Source organism: Pimephales promelas, chromosome 8 (genome assembly GCF_988280905.1).
Source record: "Pimephales promelas chromosome 8, fPimPro1.hap1.1, whole genome shotgun sequence".
NCBI lineage: Eukaryota > Metazoa > Chordata > Actinopteri > Cypriniformes > Leuciscidae > Pimephales > Pimephales promelas.
This window is the reverse complement of record NC_142776.1, coordinates 7,203,728-7,223,885: the sequence shown is the minus strand read 5'-3', so window position 1 is coordinate 7,223,885 and position 20,158 is coordinate 7,203,728. Positions and strand designations below refer to the sequence as shown.

Genomic DNA, 20,158 nt, shown 5'->3' with positions numbered 1-20,158 from the left:
TTTAATGTTTCACTGTTTTCTTTGTCCATACAACAGAAGTTAATGGCCTCCAATGATGTTTGGTTCCCAATGTTTTTGTGTTCCGCAGAAAAATGAAACGCATGCAGATTAAATGAGTTGTTTCAAACTGGTTTGAGTTTCATTCTTCTGCTGAACACAAAAGAAGGTATTTTGAAGAATATAGGTAACCAAACAGTTGATGGACCCCATTGACTTCCATAGTATTTTTTCCCCCCAAACTATGGAAGTCAATGGTGCCCCACAACTGTTGGTTTTCAATATTCTTCAAAATACTGTATCTTCTTTAGTGTTCAGCAAAAGAATGAAATTCATACAGGTTTGGAACAACTTGAAAGAATTTACAATTCATTTACAAAAGTGATGTTAGTTCTGTCCTTATTTCTCCTCGTCGCTCCAGACCTGGAAATCATCAAAATAAATTTACTTAATAACAAAAAAAGTTTTTAACCATTGACTGACTGTTTTACAGTATGCCTTATTGAGGTGTATGTATTTTACAAATGATGTAAAGCACATTGGTAAAATGTGTTGTTTTAACTGTGCTATACAAATAAAGTGACATTGACATTAATAAAGGTTTAGGTTTTATTAATGTTTTCACAAGGACAAACAAAAGTGACACCTGAAAAAAATGTGAACAGAACATTTTTTTTTTAGAAAGACTAACATGTTTACAGACAAAACACACCATAAAAGGTGAAAAAGAAAGTTTTTTTATATATATATCCAAACATAATATGATCACTGAGCTTGTCTCGTATTAAGAAGACTGGTCTGTTGGTCTGATCCATGCGGTCGGCACCCACTGTGGTTCATCCTGAGCTCTTCGCACTGCGGTCAACAGCTGAACACATGCAGCCTGAAGGCCGTCGTTCACGATCACATGATCGAAGAACTGACAGTAATGCTGCTCCATCTTACGTCCTGCATCCTCTATCTCCTGAAAATCTTCTTCCTGTCTCAAGAGAGGGAAAATATAGAGAACAATGGAGATATGGTACAAGTGAAAACAATGATAAACCGACACATATAAAGATCCAAGCTCACCTTAAAGGGTCGGCTGGTGTAGTAATTTGTGATGATCTGCGAGTTAATTCGTGTGCGTTTCATCTGCTCAACAGTAGGAGGCTTTATAAAGATGACATACGCCCTCAGCTCTGGGGTCCTCACTGACTCTAACGCCTGAAGGTCAAGAACAATCGTCAGAACAAGTCAGCCGTAATTCAGAATACACAACAACTATTCTTGGTGAATTGTAAATGGTTTTGCCTAATTCAATTGCAATTCAACTCAAGATTAGTTCTATAGCGTTTTCCCAATACATGTTGTTTCAAAGGACCATTACAGTTAGGAAGTATTCTGCAATCAGCCAGAGATGAGTGTGTCAATGTAATGTCCATATGGCAGTAATATATAAGCTATATAACTTATAGCCTATATAAGATAGTAAACAACTATGTATTCAGTTTGGCAGAAACATTGAATGTGTTGGGCAGCGATTACAACTTAAGGATAATATATGACAGCGTTGTTTGTCGATCTAGTTGGGATCAAATATGGGAATTTATTTTTATTATTTTACCGGTTTTATCATCTACTAGTTGAAAATGACAAATCTGATTGTTTAGAAAGGTTATACACACTTCTCTTTCAAGGCTATTATCGTTAAATAACTAAAACTATTAAAGCATTTTTTGTTAAATAAAATATAAATATTCAATGAAAAACTTGAAAAAATGAAAACTAGAAATGTTGCCTGGGCAACTAACTAAAACAAGTTAAGTTGAAACACTAAAATGACTAAAACCGAACTAATTGAACTAAAGCTGAAATAAAAATAAAGTTATAACAAAATTACTAAAAATGTAACATTAAAATGAAAATATGAAAATAACAGGTAATTCAACATGTGAACGAAAATATTATTTCAAGAACAATAAAATAACAGTTCTCTTCAGCAAGCGGCAAGATTTGAAATTTGAGCATGAGTTACACATCTATGTTTAATAATTAGGATTAAAGTCACCATAAAACCAGAATTAACAATTCTTGTTGATTTATTTTTAATAGTATTTATTATTTATGATTTATCCGTGCATATGCATTTTTTTAAATTCATGTGCGCTCATTATATTTAACGTGAGGGCGGGACAACCTGTCAATATCATGAGATCCACCAATAGCAAACCGCAACCATCCAATTGGATAAAATCAAGTCCTGGCTTACATTTTGTCTTGTTCAAGAAGCCAATTCACACAGACATACTTGACAATAGGGAAGAAAAAACGATTGCAGATTCTGTTTCATGCTGACTTTAATAGGTTGTTCACATTCCTAACATTAAATATTAGCAAACACCACTAATATGAGATGAGAAAAACTCACATATGGCTCAATGTCAATCACACAGATCTTCTCACTTGCCAAAACATCTTTAATCGCATCCACACTAGTGCCATAGAGATGACCTCTCAACTCCCCAAACTCAATGAACCTGATGAACAAAGAGGGCAAAAGTGTCACTGACCTATTAAGAAAAACATTTAGTCAGATATTGACCCCCCCAACATCATCAGTTTATGCACACACTAGTGTATTTAGACCACCTGTGATTGCTGACCATGGTGTCAAACTGCTTTCGGCTGACAAAGTGATATTCTCTGCCAGATTCCTCATGGCATTTTGGTGGCCTTGTGGTATCTGAGTGGAAATAAAAGTTAGACATCTTCAAAATCAGCACAGTTGTATCACACAAAGTCATATTTGTAGTATGAAACTCACGAGGAACGGCGCCTTGGTAGACCTTTGGATTGATCTCAATTAGCTTCCTGCGCAATTCATTTACGCCGACACCGGACGGACCTGACGGCATATCATATTCATATTGACATTCACAAAGTTGTTCAAGATCAACACTACCGGTGAAAAGTTTGGGTCAGTAAGATCTTTTAATATTTTTGAAAGAAGTCTCACCAAGTCTGCATTTATTTCATTAACAATACAGTAAAAAAGGTAAGACTGTTTAAACTTAATTTTAAATAACCGTTTTGTATTTTAAATATACACAATTTATGTGGAAATTATACTTTTTATAAAGGATTTTTTGGTAAATAGAATGTTCAAAAGAACAGCATTGTTGTGAAACAGAATTTGTTTTAAACGGTTTATCCATTTTTGATCCTTGCTGAATAAGTTAATATCACTTACCATAATCTTTTAAAATGTTCTCAATATTGTAATAAGAAGAAATGTGTCTTGAGCAGCAAATCAGCAAATTAGAATGATTTCTGAAGGATCATGTGACACTGAGGACTGTAGAAATGCTGCTAAAAATTCAGCTTTGCATTCACAATATTACTCTTATTACTCTATTTTGATTAAATAAATGCAGCCTTGGTGAGCGTAAGACTTCTTTCAAAAACATAAAAAAAACTGTTAAAGGGAAGTTCACTTTGAAATTCATTTTTGATATGTTTTAGCTTACCTCAAGGGCATCTGGACGTGTCTGTAGTTACAAGAGGTAAAAACGCTATAAATACAGTTCGTTTTCTCACACAAACCACTCGATTCGTGTCTTAGGCCATCAATGTGTCATTAAATCATGTTTAATTTGGACTTCTCTGTGCATGCTCTTTGAGGTGGACCCCATAGACCTCCATTATATGACTGACAGACAAGAACGATTTGACCTAAAAATATCAAAATTGAAAATACTGTGGAAACAAAGACACCTACATCTTGGATGCCCTCGAGGCAAGCTAAAACATATCAAAAATTAATTTCAAAGTGAACTATCCCTTTAAACCTTTTTATTTTTATTTTGACCTGTAGTGTATTTTGCTGCTGATATTAGCCCACTCACCTATCAGTACTATGAGGCGGTGTGTGTGCTCTGGATGGTGCTGGTACCGCACCACCTCCTCATAAGGGTTGACCAGGGAACTGTAACAGCTTGTGGGGCAGCGCATGGTGCAGAACTGGGACGTTCCAAAAGCCTGACTTCTCCGTCGACGACAGAGGCGCAGACTTCGTCGAAATCCAGCTGACATGCACACCATAAGATGAATATTCTATCATTAATTACATACCCTAATGCCGTTTCAAACCCGTAAGATTTTCGTTCATATACAGAACACAAATGAAGATCTTTTAAATGAAATCAGAGTTTTTTGTCCCTCCACAGACAGCTACACAACTACCACTTTGACACTTCAGAAAGTTCTTTAAGAGATCGAAAAACTAATCCATACGAATTGAGCGGTTTTGTTCAAATTTTCTGAAGAGACTCGATTGCTTTATATGATGAACAGATTTCATTTTGGATTTTATTCACATGTAAACATTTATCAGCGAACATAAAAATAAGCTCAACCGTAGTTGTTTGATGCGCAATAACAAAGCTCATTGGTTCTTACAGAAGGTCAAACATGCTGCGTAACACGAGAATGAACCTCATTGGTTCTCTCACGTCAAGTGAACATGCTTGACCTTCTGTTTAGCACAACTGATGTGTGAGTTGATGAATGTTTATATGTGAATAAAAGCTTAAATTCAATCTGTTCATCATATAAAGCGATCGAGTCTCTTCAGAAAATTTGGACTAAACCGCTCAATTCATATTTATTAGTTTTATGATCCCTTTATGAACTTTCTCAAGTGTCAAAGTGTCGTATTTTTCTATGGAGGGACAGAAAGCTCTCAAATTTGATAAAAAAATATCTTTTTTTGTGTTTCTAAGATGAACGAAAGTCTTAAAGGTTTGGAAAAATATCAGGGTGAGAAATTAATGAGAGAATTTTTAATTTTTGGGTGAAGTGCCCCTTTAATAGCTGTTTGTGGTTTGTGTTGTATTTTGTTATTAAAGGGATAGTTCACTTTGAAATAAATTTTTGGTGTGTTTTAGCTTACTTTTTAGTGTCTTTGTTTTCACAGTATTTTCAATTTGGATATTTTTAGGTCAAACCGTTCTTGTCTGTCATTCATATAATGGAGGTCTATGGGGTCCACCTCAAAGAGCATGCACAGAGAAGTCAAAATTAAACATGATTTAATGACTCGTAAATGTAAGTACACATTGATGGCCTAAGACACGAAACAAACGGTTTGTGTGAGAAAACAAACAGTATTTATATCGTTTTTACCTCATGTAACCACAGTCACGTCCAAGTGATCTGAGGGTGTGGACGTTTCGGTCTGCGCAAGTGCCAGAAAGCACCGGAAGTGATCTCTCGCCCGTGTACGTCACTCATTGTTTACACAGAAATTTTGGAAGCGTTACCCTTTACTGTGAAGATCTAAACATTTTTAGATATACAGGAAATCACAATGGAAGACGGACAACGTTATTTTTCGCAACCATGCGAGAGATCACTTACGCCAGCGCTTACGCAGACCGAATCGCCCACGGCCTCAGATCACTTGGACGTGACTGTGATTACAAGAGGTGAAAATTATATATATACTGTTCATTTTCTCACACAAACCGCTCATTTCATGTCTTAGGCCATCAATGTGTACTTACATTTACGAGTCATTAAATCATGTTTAATTTGGACTTCTCTGTGCATGCTCTTTGAGGTGGACCCCATATACCTCCATTATATGAATGACAGACACGAATGATTTGACCTAAAAATATCAAAATTGAAAATACTGTGGAAACAAAGACACCTACATCTTGGATGCCGTTGAGGTAAGCTAAAACATGGTGAACTATCCCTTTATTATAATATACTCAATGCATAATGATCTAATTGTGATTTTACAACTAAAATAACACCCAAAAAAATTTGTTTAGTCATCCCTAGTCACCAGACTGGTCAATATGAAAAAAAACTTGATTCATTTAAATCAATAGTACGCATGTGTAAAATGTAGGTATCTACAACCTATAGTCATAGATAACCTAACCAAATTTGCCATCATCAGGTCAGTGTTTGTGATGCTGAGAACCATCTAATCTGCTGTGGTAAATATAAACCAGTAAATCTTGTAATATCTGAGAGACACTCACTCAGATAAATCCCCTCAACGTTCGTGCAGAATTCACTCTCCTCTGAAACACATCATAAGACACAGTTTATATTTCCTAAATACAAAATATTTATCAGTGACAATGAAAAAAAATGGTAATTTAAATTAAACTTAAGGATTTCTATAGTAATGCGTTATATACACACACTCACCATCCTTTAGCTCTTCTAATGAATCATCATGAAGAAAACAGCAACATAAGTATCAAAGTCAATATATTAAAGTATTTAAAGATGCACTTAATGTTGTGGCACACTTCATCTTTAACACCATAATATCATCATTTGTACACAAGTATAGTTATTGCTATATAGTAACAGACATATTTTTGTTTGGGGGTCAGTCCCATTAAACATTGACCCTAAACTTGAATTCAGATATGTTTTCTCCTGATTTGTTCAGGACTTACCTACCAGATTCAAACGCCTCCTCATCTGTGCACAGGGAACAAAAACACACAGGTGTAAGTTTAACAAACATTATATAGATAAGGTTTTAAATCAGACAAGAAAACTTACCTGCTTCTACACATTTCTCGTCTATGGCAATCATGTCATCCTCTTGGGGAAGGGAAAAAGAGAAAAAATAATAATAATGAATAAAGCCTATGGTCTGTTTCACATGCAGTGTGTAAGCTTTAGCATTAAATGATGCAGGTTTCCATAAAAAATTTACACAAATTATAAAATGTTTTTTTTTAATTCACACGAGGAGGATCACATTTAAATCCAGGAGTAATTCAGACCGTTTGGTTCCCATTGAAGTCCATTATATGGAGAAAAATCCTGGAATGTTTTCATCAAAAACCTTAATTTCTTTTCGACTGAAGAAAGAAAGACATGGACATCTTGGATGACATGGGGGTGAGTAAATTATCAGCAAAAGTTTTTTTAAAAGTGAACTACTCCTTTAATCTACACAGAAATAAAATCTCAAATTTTCAAATGCTGTTTTTTAAACTTTCTATTCATCACAGAATCCTGCAAAAGCATGTAGCATGTTTTTCACAAAATATTAAGCAGCACAACAGTAGAAATTCTCATTTTCACCATATTTTCTGAACCGACACTTCTTCTAAACTCGTATTGTATGTCCACTCTATTTGGGTGGGAAGTATGAATACTGTAACCTGTTAAAGGGACAGTTCACCAAAAAAGGAAATTCTTTCATTAATTGCTAACCCTCATGTCGTTGCAAACCCATAAGATTTTCGTTCATCTTCAGAACATAAATAAAAGTCTTGGTGGTTTAGTCTGAATTTCCTAAAGAGTCAGTCTGAACAGTCTTAGTCTTACGGGTTTCAAACTAAAGAGGTTGAGTAACTAACGACAGAATTTTAATTTTGGGGTGAACGATCCCTTTAATATGGGTTTTGAAATTCAAATTCAAGAACAGACCTGTGTATTTCGTGAAGGTATTTCTAGACTAAATGCTCACCTTCATCCACAGTACTCACTGCAGGTTAGCATGGAAACATAAGATAACCAATACATAACAGCTCAATTAAACACACACTGAATAAATGTACATATAAAACAATAACATCATTTATACAGTTTACTTACAGGTTTTGCCACAAGTGTGAGGATGATAAGGCTGAGACCACCAGAACTCTTTCTGCTTCCTACAAACGCACACACAATCGTATTTGGCTTTTAAAATTGGGGACAGCAGTGATTATCAGCATAATCTCAAATCACATTCAAGTCAGCTGCCCAATCTCATCCCATCATAGCCTATGCAGATGTGTAATTATTCAGTCACTGACCTTTAACCCCTGACTACTTAGAACTGACCTTTTCAGCAAGCTCGTGGAAGGAATGAGGCCAGCGCAGGCAGAGACGCTGGGTAGCTTTACAGCCTGCCACCAAAGGGTGTCCGACTGATCCACAATCTCTAGGATGTCTCCCTTCCGGAACGCCATGCCGGCATCTGCGCAGGGAATGGAAGGGTCCACATGGGGATTGTAGTCCACCATGGTTCGCACATACAGCTTGTGAAAAGAGAGCAAAAATCATAATATTCAGTTTACAGACATAGATCTATACAATACACCTTGACGCATGTAAATAATCATGTATAATTATTTATTCCAAGTTGTTATAAAATGTTTTAATTGCTATTAGTTTGATCTAATAACTAGCCAGGTAAAGACAATAAGCTGATTTCACTTCCGGAACATTTGTCATACAGAAAAGGAAAGCTCAAGATTAGTGCATCGCATTTTGGGATACACTATTATGCACATTTTGGAAAAATTAACTAGTGTGGTATTATCAATTACACTTTATGTGTCGCTGCCTTTTTTTTTTAAAATGCACATATATTAGTGACAACAAGGACAGCCCTGTTTGGTCTCGCACCTCCTCCTGATTTTTTGAAAACTTCTGGCTATCCAACTTATTCAAAAGAACTGGATGCTTGATTCCTGCCTTATCATCAGGTATTCCATGCTATTTTTGTTATAGACTAATCAAGTGTTGACATTTGATGGCTCACCATGGTTTGGTTGTTGACTGGCCTGTCAGTGATGGGAACCACCTTAAACATAATGGTTCCATGGGAGTGAGCCTGTGGCGGGAAATGAAACGATTAAATGACTATCATAGTTTATTTTCCTTTAAATGAAATGAGAATAGCTTTGTTATTTGGTACAGTAAAACCATAGGTTTGACTTTGAGATAAAGAGGGTTATTTTTTTTTTTTTTTTAACAACCAATTCAAAGTGTTATTCTGGGTAAAATTTGCATTGTTTATATATATATATATATATATATATATAGGTTATCTGTTGTAATTTTGAATAAATAGTATTATTGATGTGTCTTGCTGGCTGGTCTAGTACACTTTTAAAAAAAACTTTTGCTGGTAATTTATTCACCCCCATGTCATCCAAGATGTCCACGTCTTTCTTTCTTCTGTCGAAAAAGAAATGAAGGTTTTTGATGAAAATATTCCAGGATTTTCTACATATAATGGACTTCATTGGGAACCAAACGGTTCAAGGTCCAAATGAGAGTTTCAGTGCAGCTTCAAAGGGCTTTAAACGACACCAGACGATGAATAAGGGTCTTATCTAGGACCCTTCGAGTCATGACTCGAAAAAAGATTTGTTCATTTTGATGAACGAGTTTAAACGAATGCTCCTCACAGAACAGAGCAAGGCGAGCATTTGTGCTTATGAAACTTAACTTTTTTAGTTATTTTTGAAATGACCAATCGTTTCGCTAGATAAGACCCTTATTCATCGTCTGGTGTCGTTTAAAGCCTTTTGAAGCTGCACTGAAACTCTCATTTGGACCTTGAACAGTTTGGTTCCCATTGAAGTCCATTATATGGAGAAAACCCTGGAATGTTTTCATCAAAAACCTTAATTTCTTTTCGACTGAAGAAAGAAAGACATGGACATCTTGGATGACATGGGGGTGAGTAAATTATCAGCAAAAGTTTTTTTAAAAAGTGAACTACTCCTTTAAGCTAGTGTGATGGATACCAGCTGGCAAGAGCTGAGCTGGTAAACCTCACTCTCCTGGCCTCAAGAGGCACACTAGCAATTGACTTGTTAGCCTGCTTGCCTCCCATGCCATTAATTGCCAGTTCAAGCCCTTCTTAAAGTGGGCAGAGTAGAACCGGTCACGTTGGTGCCGTGACCCGGAGGGAAGTGAGGTTTAAGAGGTTGAGTGTCACAAAGGTCAGCTGCTTCGAGCTATTACAGAACCTGTTATCTAAACAGTAAGAGGATACACAACATATAATATACACTCATATGAGTGAGTGTGTGTACTAACCAGAATCTGTATGATCTGTTCTGGTTCCAGTCCAAACACAGGATTACCGTTTACTTCCACCAGCCTATCACCAGCATGCAAAAGACCTTCAAACAAGTAGAACATAGACAAGAATGGAGACTCCATGACACATGTAATATAGACATAGGGAGTATGTGATAGTTGAGTATGGCATATCAGAGACACAAATAGAGAACAATCAGGGATTTCTCACCACTGCGGTCAGCCAGTCCTCCATGTATAACCCGAGCAATGTATATTTCTCCTGTCACATCATCTCTCCTGATTGTTGCTCCCTAAAAAACACAGATATCAATGCAAATATCTACAAAGCTTAATATGATATGCATTAAGCACAAAACATGCATTCATCAAACATCATAGCTACATCTGATGGAAGTTGCATGCTAGAAACATTGTTCAATGACAAACTGAACTGGATTGTTACATGAAGAGAAAGAGGAAAAAAGTCAAAAGATGGAGATGGATGATGGAGATGAAGATGAGAATGGCCAATGAGAAAACAATAAATCACTTCCAAAGAGGTAGGACAAGCACTAATGTGACAATGGTAACGTCAAGGCCTGGTGGTGAGTGGTGACAGACAAAAACACACATATTAAATATTTGAAAGACCTGCATGCTTCAGACAGCAAGAATCTGAAAGGATGTTCATAACATGGAAAAGTGGAAGTAGCCTCATTCTTTTTTCTTTTTTTTCTTCTTCTTCTGGTTAAAGAAACATCCAAATGTGTTGCTGTTCACTTTGTGGTTTTGAGTAGGGCTTGACGTCAAGGACCCATTGGTCATCCAGTCCTTTACATCAACCTGTCTCTGAGAAGATAGTGATGGCTTTGGTTTGGGATTAAATGACCTCCCCTTTGATAGCACAGCCTGCTCCAGCAGAGTGATGGCCGATGAGGAAGAAGAGGAGGAAGAGGAGCAGGAAGGACAATAAGAATAGCGAGAGGAAGAACCAATAGCTGGACTAGTGGGAACACTGAGCGATCTGCTACCCATCGTACTTGTAGTCTCATTGCAATGAGGAGACACTGAATTTGTGGATACTAGCTCCTGGAGCTTCTCTACTACATGTGTTAGCATTGTCAAAGCCTGAGAATTCTCCTGCACACTCTCAGATATGCGTTCAGTAGCAGCGGCCATCCTCTCACCAAGCAGGTGGACGTTTTCAGAACTGCGCTCCATGCAGCTGGTGGCCTGCTGCAACGTACTCCGCAATTCATCCAGACCTTCCTCCTTTGCCAGCCTTGTATGGGAGCACGGGATGGTGTCTCTTACCCGATGACAGGTCATTGGGCTTGGGGGAGCAGTTCGGGCATGAGGGGTTGTTCTAGAAGGTTCCGAAGGAGGACGATAGCAGCAAGATGATGAGGAAATCCATGGGGAAGGTTTGGAGAATGTATGTGGCACAGAATTAGCGATATCACACTCCTCCCCACTGTCTAAATCCTCAATCAAATTGTCTTCAGAGAAAGAATGAGAAATGAATAGTGAAATGGATGAAGACAAGAAAACAAAGAACACTAATTAGATGATGCTTTCAGCAGAGGAATACATGTCGCAAATCTTGATGAATGTAATAATGGGAATCTCCAAATCCACAGTTTTGGTCCTTACCAATCACAACTGTGCTACAGACACAAGGGGTGGAGCAACTGAGGCTCTGTTTCCATAATGCGTCGTTCTGTCGGCAACTGCCAAAAGTGTTGCAGAGGTGTGCAGCGGTGGGAGCAACAACACTTGGGGACAAAGTCTTCCAGTCTACCCGGGGACCTTCCAACTTTGCATCTAAGCCTTCATCCAGCTGTCCCCCAGTTGAGGACAGTCCACGGTGGGTTGCTTGCCTTAAAGTTTCCCAGTGGCTTTGAAACCTTCTTCCTGTTCTGGTCTATCCATGACAACACACAGCTCATAGTTACCAAACAGAACACTTAAGTAAAAATGAAGCAACAAACAGACAAACTAATATATAATAAACACAAGAAGAAACCACTAGCGTTCTTTATCGTTGTACCTTTTTCCATGCTTATCTGAAAGAAAGGCTCCAGCAATGTACATTAAAAGAGCCAAAATAAAGGACAGGTCAGTAGAAGCAAGTCTTAGATTTGCCTGCCACTCCTTTTTGGTCATGCTCACCAGAGGCTGATTGTTTTTGACTAAGCAAACGATCCTCATGGCTTCCTCATCTTCAGGCAGGTCTTTAGGCAGTGCTGGCAGATCTGGCTCGTAGTCCCTCAGACTTACTGTGTCATGAGCCGAGAGGAGAGCCTGAAAGAATATGTGCGTTTTTTTATATTTATGGTTGACAAAACATTCCACACAATTAATTGAATACTGAAAGTGTAAATCTTTAAAAACGTAAAAGAAACGCAACAACAATGTCTCCCAACATCTATCGGTCCATGGCCTGAGAATTCGAAAAGTTTCTGTTATGTAGAGAGTGATGGCCAAAAAAATGAATTTCTTTGTCCCTCTAAACCGCTTACTGTTTTAAAAACATAATTGTAGCTTTAGAAAGAATGCTAACCTGAAGGTGGGGTTGACTGAGGAGGGCATACAGTTCTCGAGCTTCATTTGAGGGATTTGGGACTCCAAGCAGGTCAGACAGAACCTAGAGTTCCAAAACAAGAGTCATGACTTATTAGGAAATCAAAATGTATTCGAGACAAGACCAGACTCACTAAAACCAAGACAGAAATGGCAACTCCAGCCCTCAAGATTCATTGTCCTGCAGAGTTTAGCGCCAATCCAAATCAAACACACCTGCCCCTAATTTTCAAGTAATTCTAATTTCTTTGGTTATATTAGATTGACAGTGGACCTTAGGGCTAGAGTTGCCACCCCAGCTCCAAGACCTAGATCCAGACCCCCAAAGGTCCAGACCAGCACTAGACATTATAAGCCCCAGAATCAGTTCCACAAACTGGTGTCAAGGCGCGGCAGTGGCTCAGTGGTTCATGTAGGTTGTCTACAAACCAGAAGGTTGGTGGTTTAATCCCCAGTTCCACCTGACCAAGTGTCAAGGTGTCCATGAGCAAGACACCTAACCCCAACTGCCACCCAACGAGCTGGATGGCGCCTTTTATGGCTGACACTGCCGTTGGTGAGTGAATGGGTGAATGTGAGGCAAATGTAAAGCGCTTTGGTGGCCATTGGGTCTGTGAAAGCGCTACATAAATGGAGTCCATTTACCATTTTTATTCAAGACTCATAATTTGATCTGCAAGTCCCCAGTCACACGAAGAGTTCAAGCCATCAAGCAAGTATAAACAAAGTACATGGTACGAGCAGACCAAACTATGGTGAAAATTAAGGACAGTGAGAGTAGAGCTGACCTGTAATGAGAGTCCAGACGAATAAGAGAGATATGGCCTAGCTGGACCCTTTATGTGCCTCTGTAGACATTCATACACCTTCAGAGAAAAAAGTCAATAAAAAAACGATGAACCCTGACATATAACGAACTGTTAATACTAGAAGTTTATGTAGGATGGACTCTACCTTTAGTAGAGACTGCAACCAGGGGGAATTGAGGAGACTGTGCAATAGTTCAGCTCCATTTATATCTTTATTGATAGAACCCCTCACCTCAGCAATCACCAGTGCTAAGATCTGGGTCAGGCCTGTAACATACAAAGCAAACACCTCTAGAACTTTAAGCTTGTTGGGATATGCCAGTGATGCTGGATGGCTTCTTTAGCAGCTATAGCAACGTTAATTTTAGCATGTTGCTAATCAGCTAGACAAAACTCAAATTTAAGTAGTTACTTGTATTGAAGTTTCTTACCTTTGTCTCCCATCTCTAGTGGAGCCGACCCTTGATCAGTCTCCACGTTTGGTCTCATTGTCAATCCAAGAGGGTTTTAAAGTTCAGGGAATAACCGAACGATGCACTGATCCTCCTCATATACAGCTGCAAGAAAACCCCCATGAACTCAAGTACAACTGCTGATCAGTTATTGCCTGTTATTTCCAAATCAATTGTAAATTCAGTAGAAAAGTTATGTTTCAGAAAAGCACCGTAACCTTAAGTAGACCATCGAACCATTGGCGCACCAAGGGTCTCTATGATATATAAGCTTACAATGCTCTGGGAAATGCAGTATAGAACTTTTTGTAGTTGTAGAAATAATAGTGGTTATTTTGGGTGGTGTGGCTTAAAGATCAGGGCTGGTATCCAAAAGTTTGTAGGTTCAAACTTAACAAGGATCATCATTGTGCTCTTGTGCAAGGCAGTCAACCATAGTTTGGTCCATTTGGACTGTTCTTGTCATTAGTGTCCTATACATTGGACAAAAGAGTCAACGATGTGAAACATTTGCGTTGGGGCTGATAACCCACAACTCTTAGAATTCAAACAGGAAATCCAGAAATCCAAGAATGGAGGGGATCCATGAATGCCCTTGTCACAGTTTTGACCTTGAGCAAAGCACTTAAGTACAGGTTACTCCAAAGGACCTTTCCTGGTTTATAAGTGGTTTTGGATAAAAACACATCTGCTACATAAACAATAACCAAAAGATCACATGAAAGAGTGCAATATAAATATCTCAACAGGATTCTTTATGAACACTGTAGGTAAAGACACTGGATATTACTTTTGCAGATCTTTAGAACAAAACAGGTGCACATCATTTTCAGACATAATAACTTATTTTTGAGAGTTACTTTCCTTTTAAGAGTGGTTTTAACTCAGTGTTTCAGTATTCAAGTCAATTTACAGCCAAATCGTATTTTTGACTAAAGGATATGTATAGAATGCACACATAACATTGCTGAATTCCAACTGGAGCATCCCAGGAATACACACAAGGAAGGATTTAACGATTAAAGTGAATAAAAATCCTTCTACAGCTTCCTCATTGATAAGCCTAGAAGGCAAGAACCACAAACTCACATCCAGGCAGAGACTTAGTAGCAAATCCTGTTCACTTACCTCCCTCTTCCCTCGCGTTCAGTTCGTCTTCTCAGTTTAGATCCCAGTTTAGAATTTAACACACTGACGAGCTTCTGAAGAGGATATAGATTGCATGATGAGGGTCAGTTTTAACTTGCTCAAATATGATGGTATAAATAGAGGAATAACGTGGATAGGATTCCATAACAGAGCGCAGAAAAGTGCTCTTGGAAAAAAGAAGCGTAATCCCTCTCTATCCTGCTTAATCCCTCACAAGCAAATGAGTCAGCTGGGGAGAGAGAGTGTGTAGTCCTGTGAGATAGTAAATTAGGAAGGGAGGGATTGGATAGTCAGGGTGTGTCTAAGAGTGAATGTGTCTGCTTTCATATTCTTTCAAACATCATTCTATCACAAAACTCTTAATTCATCATAACACACAATCAGTGCCACACTCTTATTAAGATTTAATCATTCCTCACCCACTGCATGAGATACAGAACACCTCTCTCTCTCTTTCTCTCTCTTCCGCTGACCCACTCACACATATTTACCAGCTGATGATCCCACACTGAAAACGTTCTGCATCACGTACAGACGTACATGTAATCCTCTTGATTAAAACAGTGGAGTGAATGACACACTCTGACTTGTTATTTGATTTTCATCACACTTTTTTTCACATTATAACTTTTAAAATAAAACTGTATGCGACAGATCAGGGCTAGTTGTCACAAGGGGTTTATATCAGAAGCGTTTTGAGCCACATTTTCAGTTACGTAAACACTTGCTTTAGTAAGTGAAATGAAGGTAATGTTGTTTGTCAATCTTTATTTTGTGCTCTGCAGAAGGAAGAAAATTATCCATGTTTGGAAGGACGTGAGGGCGAGTAAATTAATTTTGGCTGAACTATCCCTAAATCTTTAATATGGCCAATTTCTTTCATTTCATTTTATTAATCGTTTCAATTTGAAGCAACACGCCTTTTTCACAGCAAGGCTGTGAATAAAAGCAAGGCTGTGAGGGATAAGACATGCATCTCTTCAATGGGCTGTACCGTTATTTAATGTGTTTTCGGATTGTTCTGCATAGAAACATTGGAAAAATATTTTTCCAAGAAATTTCAGTTGACAAAAAACTCCCCAAAATGTAAGCTGTGGAAAATTGTAAGTAATCTAGGAGCTTTATTCAGCTTTTTAAAGCGGATGCCATTGGAAACACGGTAAGTCTATCCCTCACGGCGTTGCTCTGAATAAGGTCTATTGGGATTTCAAACAGTTTAAAAAGTTAAGTCGTTTTAACACAACATGAACCAGAGAATTGTTATCCTACTGTTTTTAGCAGATGCATATCAACTCATCTCTGGGTAAAAGCAGACTTTTTAAAGGGGTGACTGATTATGATTTCACTTTTCTAACTTTAAACAACATCTGCAAAGTTATAACACTCAAAGTTCTAAGCAAAGGGAGATATTTGCTTTTAAAGAAATCGTTTTTTTAAAGACTACAACAGATGACTACACACTCTGAGGACATCAAAGATGTAGTTTACATTTTGTGAAAAGGGCATTATAGTACCCCTTTAAAGCTTGAAAATTCTGTCAGTAATTACTCACCCTCATGTTGTTCCAACCCTGTAAGACCTTCGTTCATCTTCAGAACACAAATTAGGATATTTTTGATGAAATCTGAGAGCTGGATCATTCCTGCATACTAGTCCATAGGCTTCTTGAGGGATTGAAACTTGCCGGCCTCGAAAAGTTATTAAAGACATCGTTAAAATAGTCCAAGTGACTACAGTGGCTCAATCTTAACTTTATCAAGCGACGAGAATACTTTTTGTGCGCAAAAACAAACATAAATAACGACTTTATTTCAATTATTCATTTCCTTCTCTTTGGGCCTCGTCAGTTAACGTGGTGTGATAGCGTAGAGTTACGTCACATGTAGGCTCACTATTGGCCGACGCTGGTCATGTGTGTGACGTACAATAACAGAAGCTCACGCTATTATACTAGTGAACTCACTCGAGGCCCACAGAGAAGGAAATGAATATATCGTTATTTTTGGGGGGTTTTGCACACAAAAAGTGTTCTCGTCGTTTGATAAACTTAAGATTGAGCCACTGTAGTCACTTGGACTATTTTGACGATGTCTTTAATAACTTTTCGAAACCGACAAGTTTCAATCCCTCAAGAAGCCTATGGACTAGTATGGAGGAGTGCAGCTCTCAGATTTCCTCAAAAATATCTTAATTTGTATTTCTGAAGATGAACGACATTGGAACAACATGAGGGTGAGTAAATACTGACAGAATTTTCATTTTTGGGTGAACTATCCCTTTAATATATTGAAGCGCCCCATGCTTAAAAATGTTGTATACAGGCATAAGCTGATTGGGGGAAACTGTATCCATTTTCATGATGTGTTACTTCATCCCGTCCCTGTCTTTACCACCCTATAAAATCAGTTTAAAGTAAAAAGGATAAACAGAAGCTAATACTAACCCTTTAAGGCCGGTCTAAAGCAGTCGTTCCAAAGATGTGTCAACATTCCTCCAATCTGACAAGGCAAAACATAAGTATTAAAATACAACAAACCATTTAATCAGACATAGGATAACAAATAAATAAGCTTATCGACTTTCATAGAGAGTAGAAACACTTACCTAACCCAATGGTCAAGCATCCAATCAAACGATGTGCTAATTGGAAGCTATTTTGGAGATTATACAGAAACAACATTACAAAAATATTCAAATTTTCATTTCATTTCATTTTCCCCCTCAAAAACAAAGTTCAGTGGATGCTTTCAACAGTCGCTGATGAAGTTAACAGCTTAATGCTGCCATTTCAGTGGAAACAGACCAAAAAAAAAAAAATATATATATATATATATATATATATGAAATGTATATATATAAAAAAAAATATATATATATATATATATATATATATATATATATATATATATAGGTTTATTAAAGTGGACCATCATAAACTGTTACCATAAAAAAGCTGGTACTTAAACATTCTATCAACTTTAGACATTTGGTCCACTTTAGACATTCTAGTATGAAGTACTACAAAGTGACTAACTGCAACATGTCGACTTATTCTCCAAATCCGAATTTAATCATCTACTATACTAATACTCAACAGTTTTTTATGTAGTTGCAAAATTAGTTAGTAGAATGTCTAAAAATAAGCCATCGGAAAAAAAAAAACGGTAACATTTTTTTTATTCAAACCCCCCAAAACAGCTGTAATAAAAGGCCAAGAAGGAGAGTCAAAACAACCATTTTAATTCCCAATCATTGTTTTATTGCCATCTATCTGAATTATGTCAGTAAACAATTTGAACATACAATATTCTTCAAAAAAACGAAACTTTACACATACTTGCACACATACGCACATTCAAACACAGGTTAATATGCACACCTTGGTTCAGCCTAGAAAAACTGGTGTGGAAATACAAACCATAACATGAATCGTTATATTCATGCAACATCTCAATGGTTGCAAACATCAACAGTCCTTCGCCGTAACAGTTTGCACGATTACGTACAATCACACTAGCATCCAAATCCTGATCTCTGAAACTCGGAAATGGGTTTTCTGGGCATTTTTTTTACCAACTCACTGTCCTTCTGGTGCGCCGTACCATACGTGATATACCCTGCAGATTATCTATGTCGCTCAGATTATCTGTGCTGCAGACAGATCTAACCCTCAAATAAATAAAACAATGTCAATTAAAGGAAATAATGCATTAGGCTTTTGAGCTTTAAAAAGTGTGACTCAACTCAAAGCTATTGCTGGGTAAAGAGATGTATTGACAGACACACATTTATAACACTGTCAGAGGCACTTTTAAGAACACTTCATGAGAACTGATTTTAGCAGTGAATACTACAGTGCTTGTCCACGTCAAGGGACCTGAAAATAATATTTAAATGAAGATAAATACTAATTGTATTGTAATTTAGCATGGCCATGCAAATTGTGGCTTGTTTCTTTTTTCCAGTGTGCCAGTGACTTAAAAACTTGACGATTACTCAGGGATGCAGAAAACGTTGAAATCATATTAAGTGTTTTCTGAAATAAAGGCTTCAAGAATACTTAAGAGTGCATCAAAATAAATTGCTGGAAACTGTTGTGCAAGTGCATATAGAAAGAACAAAAAATATTGTGTTGACCCACAAACACTTTTCTATTTCTTAGTGTCAACCGTTTAAAATACCAAGTTCAAGTTGGCTGAACAAAGAAGCTGGTAAACAAAGACTTGTACATAATAACGCAGGGCACCATCCCTGCACAGTTGGTTAAGAAAGCTCAAAATGGATCAGACGTCAGCAATAAAAGTTACAGCCCACGTTTTGTGTTTCTTTTCATAGACATTCAAGCACAAGAAGCACATAATTCTTCACTTAATGTGAGCATATTCATGATTTAGGTCAATGGCAGTGTGCAGTTTGCCATGAATGATGTAATACGATCAGGAAAATGTAGTAGTTTACTTCAAAGATGGAGGTAGATTGCATCCATTATTTCAGATGGCTTACAGTACACTAATGAACTTCATTCATCATTAATCGACAACTGACACTGGATCGACCAGTGTGTGCTTGAAGGGAGAGGTGACATGCTGTTATACGTCATACATTCTGAGCCAGTGAAGTACAGGCTCTTTAATAAAAGAACAATGAGTACATGTATCTATAGCATGATGGAATGGCAGCAGTTAAAACGCCACAATGATGGCTTTTTGAGTGAGGAAGACACAAAAATGTCACAAATAAATGTTATTAAATGCCAAACCAAAGTCTGACTTGCACATAAACGGGACTGTTTGAATGTGAGAACGTCAGATTCGAATGGAATCACCCTTCACCGGCCATGTGATCCAGGCTCGGAACATGATTGGCTCCTCACACATCAAGTCTGTTTCTTGAACACTATTGGCTGGTCTGTTTGTCAGTCATTGCACTGCCTTACCAGATGGGTTTGGAGAGATCATTACGTGACCTTCTCGTGCTGGATTTGATAGTAGCATGCCTGTACAAAGCAAATCAGATTTAAAAAATCTATTATTTAAAGGGACACTCCACTTTTTTTGGAAATAAGCTCATTTTTAACAACTCTGTCATTTGAGTTTTACCGTTTTCGAACCCATTCAGCCGATTTTCTGATATTTAGAAGAATATCAGTAACCAGATAGCTTCTGGTCTCATTGACTTCCATAGTATATTTTTTTCCTACTATGGAAGTCAATGAGACCAGAAACTGTCTGGTTACTGATATTCTTCGAAATATCAGAAAATCGGCTGAATGGATTCGAAAACGGTAAAACTCAACTGTTTAACTCTGGGGGAGTGGTAAAATGAGCCTATTTCCAA

General features: G+C 37.5%; 2 protein-coding genes across 7 annotated transcripts in view; both read right to left on the bottom strand.

Annotated features, from left to right (window-relative positions):
• Positions 1–592: 592 nt before the first annotated feature.
• Positions 593–15,631, bottom strand: mpp4b (MAGUK p55 scaffold protein 4b). Of its 3 annotated transcripts, XM_039689549.2 has the most exons (22): positions 14,801–15,627; positions 13,652–13,777; positions 13,366–13,487; positions 13,200–13,277; positions 12,392–12,475; positions 12,001–12,132; positions 10,058–10,139; positions 9,844–9,929; positions 8,555–8,626; positions 7,852–8,048; positions 7,621–7,679; positions 7,493–7,510; positions 6,574–6,615; positions 6,469–6,489; positions 6,208–6,222; positions 6,036–6,077; positions 3,885–4,064; positions 2,804–2,884; positions 2,629–2,722; positions 2,408–2,516; positions 1,069–1,203; positions 593–976 (listed from the first exon to the last, which is right to left on the bottom strand). In XM_039689549.2, exons 2-22 carry the CDS (start codon positions 13,707–13,709, stop codon positions 782–784), a joined length of 1,902 nt encoding a protein of 633 aa, XP_039545483.2. In that variant the 5' UTR covers positions 13,710–13,777; positions 14,801–15,627; the 3' UTR covers positions 593–781. The 3 variants fall into 3 exon arrangements, 2 of the variants coding, with proteins under 2 accessions (XP_039545483.2, XP_088989941.1); XM_089133815.1 differs by having other exon boundaries at positions 13,652–15,627; XR_016169447.1 differs by lacking the exons at positions 593–976; positions 1,069–1,203; positions 2,408–2,516; ... (10 more) ...; positions 8,555–8,626; positions 9,844–9,929 and adding exons at positions 10,480–11,327; positions 11,482–11,752 and having other exon boundaries at positions 10,064–10,139; positions 13,652–15,631.
• Positions 15,632–18,040: 2,409 nt separating this feature from the next.
• als2b (alsin Rho guanine nucleotide exchange factor ALS2 b) overlaps positions 18,041–20,158 on the bottom strand; it is a 33,962-nt gene continuing 31,844 nt past the window's right edge. For all 4 annotated transcript variants that reach the window (XM_039689249.2, XM_039689250.2, XM_039689251.2 and 1 more), the window contains one exon: positions 18,041–19,817. In XM_039689249.2, coding sequence (XP_039545183.2) covers positions 19,779–19,817 — 39 coding nt within the window. In that variant the 3' untranslated portion in view covers positions 18,041–19,778. The remainder of the gene's footprint in view (positions 19,818–20,158) is intronic.